At 39.2% G+C, this 12,074-nt stretch overlaps 1 protein-coding gene across 8 annotated transcripts in view; it reads right to left on the reverse strand.

Annotated features, from left to right (window-relative positions):
- Window positions 1-8,136: 8,136 nt before the first annotated feature.
- ZMYM4 (zinc finger MYM-type containing 4) overlaps window positions 8,137-12,074 on the reverse strand; it is a 124,644-nt gene continuing 120,706 nt past the window's right edge. For all 8 annotated transcript variants that reach the window (XM_059690226.1, XM_059690227.1, XM_059690231.1 and 5 more), the window contains 2 exons: window positions 11,665-11,794; window positions 8,137-10,774 (listed from right to left, as the gene is read on the reverse strand). In XM_059690226.1, coding sequence (XP_059546209.1) covers window positions 10,567-10,774; window positions 11,665-11,794 — 338 coding nt within the window. In that variant the 3' untranslated portion in view covers window positions 8,137-10,566. The remainder of the gene's footprint in view (window positions 10,775-11,664; window positions 11,795-12,074) is intronic.

The following is a 12,074-nucleotide window of genomic DNA, read 5'->3' on the forward strand; positions in this document are numbered from 1 at the left end:
GTAGCTCCCTCGGTTGCTCCCAGTGAGGGAGCACCAGGAATTCTGGGAATAGTTCTGATGGCAGCCCCAGAGGGGTCCCCTGAGGACTCCCAGATTGGAGAGGGTGTAGGTCGGGCTGAGGGACCCACTCCACCCCCCATGCATGAATCTTTGTGCACCGGGCCCCTAGTAAAAGGATAACAAGTATACCAGAAAAAGGGACAGAGAGCCTACTCAAATAATTTAAGAGAACTTTCCAAAGCCTATGGGAAGAACTGAACTTTATAATAGAGGAAGTGAACATAAGACCTAATTATATCAATGCAAAAAGACCTTCTCCAAGACCCATTTTATTCAAACTGTCAAAAATCCGTAACAAAGAATTCCAAGGAAGTCAGGGAGGAAAAAAAGACTATCCTACAAAGGAAACCCCATTATATGATCAGATTTCACAGTGGAACATAACAAGACACGAGTAATGGAAGGAAATATTCAAAATATTGAAAGAACCATCAGCCAAGCGTAATTTATCTAGCAAGTTAGTCTATAGATATGAAGGAGAAATGAAGGCTTTCCCAGACAAAAGCTGAGAATTTATCACCACAAGACCGGCATTACAAGGATTGTTGAAAGTAGCTCTTTTATTGGAAAAAAAAAAGAAAAAAAGACAAAGGTATACAAAACTGAGTAAGATGACTAACAGACAGAAACAGGAAACTTCATACTTCAGAATATGATATTAAACAGTTATAACAAAGGTTAATGGGGGCGGTGAAGGGATGCTACTGCAATTTGGTAATACCATAAAAAGGAAGAATTTGTGACCGCAAAATCACAAAAGGGGGGCGGAAAGTGACTTGAGTGGGTACAGGTGAATGAAGATAAGACTGAATCAGAAGAACAAGGACTACCATATGTATGAAACATTTTACATAAACCTAATGCTAACCACAAAACAAATATCCAGAGCTGAGATTCCAAACATAAAAAAGAGGAAATGAGAAAAAAAATATAGAAAACCACCAAACTAAAATAGCAGACAGAATCACAAGGAGCGAAAAAGACAGATACAAAAGTAACAAGAAAAGATAAATTATCTACACTAATAAAAGAGAAAAATGGTAACTGGCGTACGACGATATCCTTTTCATTGGCTAATCAGGGCTATATGCAAATTAACTGCCAACTATGATTGGCAGTTAACTGCCAACTAAGATTGGCAGTTAACTGCCAACAAGATGGCGGTTAATTTGCGTATGTAGGCACAATGCAGGGAGGCGAAAGGGAAAGCAGGAAGAAGCCCCCTGCCACTGACAATGATTGGAAACCCAGGGGGGAGCTAAGAGCTGGGGGGCAGGGCAAAGGCGGCCCCAGGGCCACCTTTGCCCTGCCCCCATGCCATGATCAGAGAATCAGGCGCCTTTGCCGCCCTGGCCAGTGATAGCAGGAAGTAGGGGTGGAGCCAGCGATGGGAGCTGGGCACGGTCAAAGCTGGCAGTCCCGGGAGCTAGGGGTCCCTTGCCTGGGCCTAAAGCGAAGCCCACGATCACGGGGCCGCTGCAGCTGCAGGTCCCCACTGCCCAGGCCGGACGCCTAGGCCAGAGGTGTTAGGCCTGGGCAGGGGTGGAGCCTCCAACCACGGGGAGCTGGGGGTCCCCTGCCCAGGCCTGACACCTCTGCTGGAGGCCTCAGGCCTGGTCAAGGGGCCGATCCGGTGATTGGTGATCGGAGGGTGATGAGGGTCAACTCATCTGGCCGAGGCATCAGGCCTGGGCGGGGGGCTGAGCCAGGGATTGGGGGGATATGATGGTCCCCTTGCCCAGGCCTGAAGCCTGGGTCAGAGGCATCAGGCTTGGGCGGGGGGTGGAGCAAGCGATCAGAGGGAGATGGGGGTCCCCTGCCCAGGCATGATTCCTGGGCCAGAGGCCTCAGGCCTGGGCGGGGGCCAGAGCCAGTGATCGGGGGGAGATGGGGGTCCCCTGTCCAAGCCTGACACCTCTGGTGGAGGCGTCAGGCCTGGGCAAGGGGCCGATCAGGTGATCAGAGGGTGATGGGGGTCTATGCCTCTGGCTGAGGCATCAGGCCTGGGCAAGGGGCAGAGCCAGCAATCGGAGGGGTCTTTGGGTCCCCTGCCCAGGCCTGACGCCTGGGCCAGAGGCATCAGGCCTGGGCTGGGAGCAGAACCAGTGATGGGGGGAAATGAGGGTCCCCTGCCCAGGCCTGACACCTCTCTCAGAGGCGTCAGGCCTGGGCAAGGGGCTGATCCTGCGATTGGAGGGCGATGGGGGTCAACGCCTGAGGGCTCCCAGTATGTGAGAGGGGGCAGGCTGGGCTGAGGGACACTCCCCCCCACACACACCCAGTGCACGAATTTCGTGCACCGGGCCCCTAGTCTATAATAAATTTCATACATCAATAATCCCTGAAATGTAAATGAACTAAACTTATCAATCAAAAAGCATAGAATAGTGAGACAGATTAAAAAACAAATCTCAACTATAATGTTGCCTGTGAGAGACTACTACAAAGACAAACATAGGCTCAAAGTGAAGGGGTGGAAGATGATATTTCAAGCAAATGGCATCCACAGAAAAGTAGGTGTAGCAGTACTTATATCGAACAAAATACATTTCGAGATAAAGGTAAGAGACAACGATGACTATTTTATAATGATAAAGGGGACAACTCATCAAGAAGAAATAACAAATATATATATGGACCCTACCTGATGAGAGCCCAAAATACATAGAATAATTTACCAGCAGACCTAAAAAAAAAAAAAAAAGGATAAAACTACAATTCTAGCAGGGGACCTTAATACCCCATTGACAGCAATGAAAGATCACCCTGACAAAAAGTCAATAAGAAAATACCCTTAAATGACATAAGACCAAACAGACTTAGTTGATATTCTACAACTTTCCCTCCTAAAACAACACAATACACATTCTGAAGTGCACAAGGATAGACCATATGTTGGGGCACAAAACTATTCTCAATAAATTTAAGAAGATGAAAATCATACCAAATATATTTTCTAACTACAATCAACCAGAAAAAGAAAGCCAGAAAAACCTCAAATACCAGGTGTACTGGTTAATAATGCGGATTTTGTAATCAAAGAAAACATGATAATTTCAAGAGAAACATCAAAAGTGCTTTATTCAAAGTAATGTTCATCGCTAGCTACACATTTTCCCCATCTTTCAGGTAATTTGTGGATACGGTCCCAATAGAACTTTTCTTGTCAGAGACCCAATTTTCCACTTCTTCATACATTTTGAAAGTGCTGCTCAGAAAGAGCATGTGCCATTGATCGAAACAAGTGGTAATCTGAAGGAGCAAGGTCTGGTGAATACAGCAGGTAGGTTAATACTTCCCAGGCAAGATCTTTTAAAGTGTCTTTAATTGGTTTTGAAGTGTGTGATGGTGCGTTATCATGAAGCAAAATTACTTTGCCGTGTCTTCTGGCCCATTCTGGTCATTTCATGATCAAAGCCTGGTTCAAGTTTGATTATTTGTTGTCAATGATCAGCATTAACAGTTTCACCTGGTTTTAGAAACTCATAATACACCACATCTTCCTGATCCCACCAAACGCAGAGCACTGTCTTCTTTCCGAAGCGATTTGGCTTTGCAGTCAATGTTGATGACTGACCTGGATCGACCCATGATTTTGTGCATTTGGGATTCTCAAAATAAACCCACTTTTTATCGCCAGTCACAATTCGACGCAAAAAGACTCCCTTTCGTGCCGTTGAAGCAACATTTTACTGACGACTTTTCGGTTTTCCATTTGTGTTTTGTTCAGTTGATGTGGCACCCATATTCCTTCCTTTAAAATCTTTCCCATTGCTTGTAAACAATCAGAAACTGTTTGCTGAACAACATTTAATCTTTCTGCAAGTTGTTTTTGAGTTTGACACACATCTTCACCCAATAATGCTTGTAATTGTTGGCCTTCAAACTTTTCAGTTGACCTGAATGTTTTGTCTTTCACATCAAAATCATCATTTTTAAAGAGTTTAAACCGGCATTCACAAGTATCTTGAGATGGAGCATGTTCACCATAAACTTCCCGGAGTATTCAGCAACACTTTTCTTCAAAATAAAGTAATGAATTATAACTTATCGCAAATGCTCTTTTTATGGCAGAAAATTCAACATTTTTAAGTGTAAAAATATCTATGATGTTAACACCTTCAGCAAATTTGACATATGAAGTTTTGAAGCTTGATGTCAATACAACAAAATAGCATACATATCAAATTGCATATATCTCAACATATGTGTAACTCCATCTATTGAAAAAATTCCGTATTAACCAGTATACCTGGTATGTGGAGATTAAACATGCTACTGAACAACTAACTATTGATTCAAAGAAGAAATAGCATACATATCAAATTGCATATATCTCAACATATGTGTAACTCCATCTATTGAAAAAATTCCGTATTAACCAGTATACCTGGTATGTGGAGATTAAACATGCTACTGAACAACTAACTATTGATTCAAAGAAGAAATAGCATACATATCAAATTGCATATATCTCAACATATGTGTAACTCCATCTATTGAAAAAACTCCGCATTATTAACCGGTACACCTGGTATGTGGAGATTAAACATGCTACTGAACAACTAACTAATGAAATCAAATCAAATCAAAGAATGAAAAGTTACCACAGAAATGCAAAGGAGTATACAAGAATGCTATGAAAGTCTATATGGCACCAAATTTGATAACCTAGAAGTAATGGACAAATTCTTAGAAGCATACAACCTTTCTAGACTGAAAAATGAGGAACTGTAAAACCTAAATAGACCAATCATTATATTAAGGAAATAGAAAGAGTAATCAAAACTTCCCACAACACGCTGGTGAATTTTACCAAACTTCCTCAATCTCTTCTAGAAATACTCAAGAGGAGAAATACTTCCCAATTCATTTTTCAAGGCCAACATTACCCAGATACTAACACCAGACAATACAATACAAAAAAAAGTTACAGGCCAACATCTCTGATGAACAGGATGCAAAAATCCTAAGTAAAATACAAGTCAAATCAATATATCAAAAGGATCATACATCATGATCAAATGGGGTTCATGCCAAGGATGCAAAGATGATTCATCATCCACAAATCAATGTGATATACCACATTAACAAAATAAAACTCGTATGCTCATATTAACAGATGCCAAAAAAAGCATTTGAAAACATACATCCATTTATGATAAAAACACTCAATAAAATTGTATAGAAGTAAAGTACCTCAACATAATAAAGGCCATATATGATAGTCTTCTTTTCCATTTTTTCTGATTTTATTACTGTTTTCTTCTTTTTTCCCCTGTTGTTCATTCTTTAAATTATTGAATTGAATGATTGCTTTATTCATTCTTAATCTTTGTTCCCTGAAAATGATTTCATGAAAAGGAAACATGATTTTAAATCTAATTTTTCCCTCTCAGTTCTGCTTCTGCTGTGTTCCCAGATTCATACATAATAATTTTATCATTCATTAGTCCATTGTAAGTGCTTTCTCATTTCCCTTTTTATTCCAAGGGTTATCCATCCTCCCTTTTACCCAAACTTTTGTTAGTTTTCAGGCTATTTATAAAGTATAGTAATATCCATATTTATAGTTTTCATTAATTCTATCAGTATGTAATCCCCCACCTTTTTTCTTTGTTGTATTAAATCTTTTTTATCAGATACTATGAATATTGCTTTCCCCAGATATCTCTTAATATTTGTCTAATGTTTTTGCATCACTTTTACCCTTGTTAGATTTTTTAAATTTATCCAGTCTTTTAAATTTTTTACTCATTTATATCAGTATCAACTCATGAATTCCTATTTTATTCATTAGTTTGTAATCTGATACACAAATCGTCCAATGGAAACCTCTTCTGGCTGCCTCCATATTTCCTTCTGACACATCCCTACTTTTTTTTTTTTCTTTTAGCATTTACATACTCAAAAGATATTCCAGGATTATCTTTTTCGTTCCCCAGTCTTGGAATCAGTCATTGAGCCCTCATGCCTTAGCTCTTGGTATGCTTATTGCTACCAAGGTAAAATTGTTTCTATACCATGTCAGTGGATAGAATCAAGCAATCCATTACACACACACACACACACACACACACACACACTAGTGACACGGTCAACGGATTCGTGCACATTGAAAGGAAATTAGACGGTGGCCAGTGGGGCAGGACTGGGTGAGATGGGCCGGACACGCCCTGGATCCAACCTCCCGTGGTCCCTCCCCAGCTGGCCACACCTGGGGTGGCACCGCGGTAGAGTGAGTGGGGTCCCTCCAGCAGGTGGGGGCCTTTGGCCTGGCCTGCAGGGACTGGGCCGAAACTGGTTCTCTGACATCCCCAGAGGGGTCCCGGAGTGAAGAGGGCACTCTGCAAAGTTGCTGTCACAAAGGGTGTGGAATGCAAACACCAGTGTGCAGTAAACCAGATTCGGGGCTGACAGTGCCCCAGCAACAACATAATCGATGGCCGAAGGTGGAATCGCGCGGCCCCACGACTGTCACCCAAGAACCACCAAGCAAGAACCACTTGCTGCCAAGTCACTGCAGCTCAGCAGCTCCTGCATTGAGCATTTGCCCCCTGGTGGTCAGTGCGTGTCATACCTACCAGCCAGTAAGACAGATGGTCACTTAGCCTTTTATATATATAGATACTCATATCACTATAAACAACTATATCTATCTGTCTATCTAAACCTATGAGTTCATAGCAACTCTTCCGATTTCATTCAGCATCTCAGGGTTCTTCCTAGCCTTCTCCCTTTCCACGTTCATTAATCCTTTCTCAAACAGTGAGAAATCTGGCTCCCATTATGCTTGATATATGTACTTATTTCTCAATTGTTTAACTTATTTGCACAATGTAATCAGTCTCCTAACCATTCCAGCCACTCACTGCCTCATTTGCTCTGATGCTGCGCTGCTTCACTGTGGCACCTCTCACCAGCGGGCTTCCATGGGCTCCAGGCACACACCAATTCCTCCATGCTTTTACTTCCTTAAACACTAATGTCTCTATGCAGAGAAGGGCAAGTAAATAAAGATGGGAAAACAAGGGTGAGAATCTGTCTTCAGTTAAATTTAAGATGTTTACATTCACTGTAATTTAGAACTTATTTCTGCTGTTATTTCACAATTTCTACTTACTGTACTCCCCTCCCCATGTCCCTACTGCTTTCCACTAAGTAGCAATGGACAATTTTCTTCTAACTGTTTAAAAGGTAACACATTCTACTTTTTTATATAGCTGAGTTGTATTCCATTGTATATATGTATCACAGCTTTAATTGTACACTGAAAGACAATTAGGTTGTTTCCATATCTTGGCTATGGTGAATAATGCTGCAGTGAATACAGGGGTACATATATATTTACTTAACATTTGAAAGCCAGGCATAAATGATAAGTTATTATTATTCCACTTTGTGAGAAAAACTGAGGCACAGGGAGGTTAAATAATTTATAAGCTATACAACCAGTAAGTGAAAAGACTAGCATCCAAAACCTTGGATCTTCCATTCTGTAACAATACCTCTTCTATTTTTTCAATGATAGTAACATATGATGATGATAGACAAGAGGAATTGGGGGTATTATTGCTTAATTCTTTCCTAAAATTTCAACTCAGTACCACAGGGAATCTTTCCAACATGGAAAATTAAAGTCTGAATTTAACAGAAAACTGGGATTCATTAGCAAAAATTCATTTTACTTTAGACTTTTTAGAAAAGTTCTATTTTACAAAATTAGGAATGCCACAAGGGCAGTTTGATAGAAAGTTTATATGGAATTGAAAGTATACTTGTACAGCATAAAGATAGCTCTAAAATCTAAGAAAAATACCATTTAGCCCCACGTTCCCAAATTAAATATGTAAATATTCTTAAAAATGAACATATTCTTTATTCTAATCCCACAATTTCAAAATTGTATGAGCTGAATGGCTGCAAGCTTTGTAAATCTCAAAAAAGTTTGCCTGAAGTGAAATATATACAATATACCTGATATTTCTAGCTTTTAGGGTTTTGAATATAAATTAATAAATTAACTAAAAATGGGAACAAGTCTTTTGATGCAAGAAAGAAAACAACCGAAAAGACTGTAATGAAACAATATGTTTACTGGACAGAGTAAATACCAAATAATTTATTTTATGAAAACTGCTTTCTTTGTTATATACCATCTGTTGGTCATACCAATATGGTCAAACAGAAAAAAAATATTTAAATTTATTTCAAGAAAATTATAAAGAAAAGAATAACTCACCCATCAAATACAAATATACTATTTTATTCTAAGGGAATAATCTGTAGTTTCTGCAAGGGGAAAACCCAAAAGTGGTTTAAAAAAAGAACAGAAAGGATAACTTAGTTGTTTCTCTGTGTTTGATTTTTTTTTTCCCCTCTCCTGGAAAAAAATGTAATTTTACATAATTTTAATAAATTTTTAAAAGCAAATAATTGGACACATATCAACAGCTATGCTTATGAGGAATGACCAATATTTTCTTGTATGAATTAATTTAGGGTTTGAACTCTGTGATTTAATATGCAATTTAAATCCCAATATAGTCATTTACGTGGGGTATTGGCTGTTCTCAGTTAAAAAATACAGATTTCTTTTTCCTCTCTGGTGTTTTATAACAATTTCTCTACTGTGCCAAGAATATTTGTTTTTCATACAACAATAGAAAGGGAAATGTTAGTGTTTATACAAAACAGAAAATGAATATATTGGGGACTATTACACCTGAAGTTTCTGGACAGTTTATTGGCAGACTTATGAGACAATTCAATTGTTTTTTCCTCCATATTAAACAAGGTCTGGAAGTAAGAAGTTTTCCAATCAGAGATGACAAACACAGATGGAATTAAATCATACAGAACTGGGGCGGATTTACTTCTTTACACAGTTCTCATAACAAAAATGAAATTTGTCACAGGCTGAGGGACAGAACCATCAAGTACACAATGTCAAAAGGCCTAGTTTTAAATTTTTATTGTAGTTAAATGATTTTCATTTACTTATTTAAAAAAAAACAAAAACCTGCCACTCCCACCTAAAAAATGGGACATATTTAAACGTATTTCAAGGTTAAAATTTCTGAGAGACTTTGGACTTCTCTCATTTCTATTAGGGTCAAGTTAATCTCTGCTAAAGTTTTGTGATTAGCCAACATCATAAAAGCTTTGATTCAAAATTTTGTGGGGAAGGAACTAAGAATGGAGATGAGGGAGATGGATCGATATGTCAAACACACTATGACTTGCAATCCTCAGAAAACCACTAAAACAGCTAGAGTTTGGAATAATGCTATAAGAAGACCTGCTTATGACTATGAAAGACAGTCAGTGTCTTTGCATCCTAGCCCCATTTTCAAGTTCCTTAGGACCACAAGGTCATCTTCCAAATACTTTGTACAGGAACACACTAAGATCTTTTCTATCATAATTCCGATAGCTAAATAATACTGTGTCTTTGTGGAATCATCCACAGGTTTGCCAGTTAGGAGAGAGACTATCCTTTTTGAAATGACACAGGCCTCCAGAAACTGGTGCTAAAGACAAAATAAGAGGAATTATTTAGAAAATAGGAAGATAAAACAATGAAAGGAAAGCTGCCATTTGGGGATAAAATGAAAACAAAAGGATAACCCCCATTACTGTGCACCACAGCTCATGCCATGAGACAGCAGCAATAAAGGCTGACACCCAGAGAAGTGGGCATTTTAGTGGGTTTTCTAGAAACATTTCAAGACACCCGGGGTCTAATGGCTCCACAGTACTTCTCTGTGTGTAACTGGACTGCAGAGTTTCAACCGCTTTACCTTAATTTACCCACATCGACCCACAGCTGAGACGGCTAGACCCAGGAAGTAAAAGGACACAGTATTCTGGGAACAGCAGGGAAGGCCTTGCTTCCTGATGCGAGGGCCAACGGCAAAGCACAGAGGCTTCGATCCTTCACAGAAATGGCTTGGCAGTGAAAATCAAAATCAAGACCCCTTCACTCTCTGCCTTATAATAAAAGTTCAGTATTTTTATTGGTTCTTCAAGTCTGGGTCCCACGGTCCTCATTTGATGTCACTCTTAGCTCTGTACTATTGCTCCCCTGACTTTGACATAGGGCGCCTCCAAGTAGCCTATTGCAGCCAAGGTTTCGCTCCAAAGTTACCTCTCTAAGGTCTAAGGTTACTATGGTAGAGTTTTATATAACTGTTTTCCTTAAAAATATTCCACAATTTGTTATTCCCAAACAAAATAAGACTATGCACCACTCAGAGAAATTGGTTAGTCATTCTGAAGATGTCTAAGAACTATATCACTGCCAAAGAACAACATTTCTCAGTTCACATTCTTTCCTTCAATTTTCATTTGTACATCCACACTGTGGTTCACGAGTTATCTATTTTCCATTATGTTATAATCAAGTCAAGGGGACTTGGACTTATACATCGTTTTCCAAAGCTTGGATGCATTCACAGTTTGGTGCATACCAATGTGTATGAAAATTGGAACCCCACTTCTGCTTTAATCTGACAATTCAACATCAGAGTCTTCAGATTTGGCTTTGGCAAGTTCTTCGTGTACCTCCCTCACCATGAGAATACGTGTTAACATGGTGTCCAGGGTCCCAGGGTCTATCGGGAATGTGGAGTACCACATGGGGCTATTCGGGACACAGGAACGCTCGGGTTGAAGGTAAAACACATCATTCCTCTGCTTCACACTTTCAGAACTATCCACAGGAAAAAGAGAAAAAAGAAAGAAAATTGGGGATCAGAGAGCAGAGGTCATACATAACTACTCTTTAATGTAATGGCTCTCAACGTTGCTCTGCTGTGACTTATATCACAGATCAGCAACATACCCACAGTTTATAAACACTTCCCCCCCAGGAGCAACCTGTAACTCCACATCTTTTCTCCCACATACAATAAATCATATTGGTTTGGAAGTGAGTCTAATGTTAGTAGAAGTCACAGTGTAAACCCTTCACAAACTTTAGTACTTATAACATTTTTAGGAGCAACAAATTTAACTCACATGTGACACTCTGCTGAGAACCACATTTCCTCAGCGCCCACTATCCTGGAATGAACCCTATGAGCACTCAATACACATATCAAAGGGCAAACACAGTCATCATATTTCTTTGAAAGAAAAGTGTGTTGGTGTGATCTTACAACTCTAAAGTCATAAAGTTTCTGTAAGAAAAAGACCACTCAAAAATTTTCAAGACCTTAAACACGAATTGTTTTTGTATTTATAGTTTTAGCAGTTTAAAAGCTCCTCTAAATATCTTTTCTATATAAATAATAAAATCAAAGTTTAGATATCACATGTTGAGTCACAGTTGTAAAGATCAAACGATGGCAGGGATTCTTATTCTTGCTTTTGAAGAGGTTTTTGGGAAAAAGATTATCAAGATAATGCATTTTGTTTCTTGGTTCAAAATCCAGGCAGATACAAGAATGGGGAAATAATGAAATAGGAGGTAAATCCACCTTTAGACTTTGACTTTAATCACAGGCGAGCTACATTTCTGATATTCAAGCATCTGAAATCCAGAATATGTTAACTCCTTTTTGAAGAGTACTATATCTAGTTCAGGGGAAGAGCACTTACCATTTTGACAGGTAAAACTCATAAAGTCTGACAGGGCATCTTAGTGGATTGTCTGTATTCTCTGCCATTTCTACACCCACTGGAACCTCGTCATCTTCATTTCGTTTCCTCTTGCCAACAGTTAGTTTATCTTGAGGCAGGAAATAATAAAAAGATTATATTTTTCAAGTATCAAGACACCCAACAAGCTTTGCTTCCGGTCAAAACTGTCATTCCCTCCCCTTTCCTTTCCCTTACTCATTCAACAAATATTTACTGAGCACTTCTGGAGGTATTAGATATAATTTTAAGTACTAGATATAATAGCATTGAACAAAACAAAGTCCCTGTCCTGTAAAAGTTATGTTCCCCTGCTCACCAAAGTAGGGGGAACAGGGTGAAAAGCCTAGTGCAAGAGAGTATGTCTGACT

This window comes from Myotis daubentonii, chromosome 3, assembly GCF_963259705.1.
Source record: "Myotis daubentonii chromosome 3, mMyoDau2.1, whole genome shotgun sequence".
Lineage (NCBI taxonomy): Eukaryota > Metazoa > Chordata > Mammalia > Chiroptera > Vespertilionidae > Myotis > Myotis daubentonii.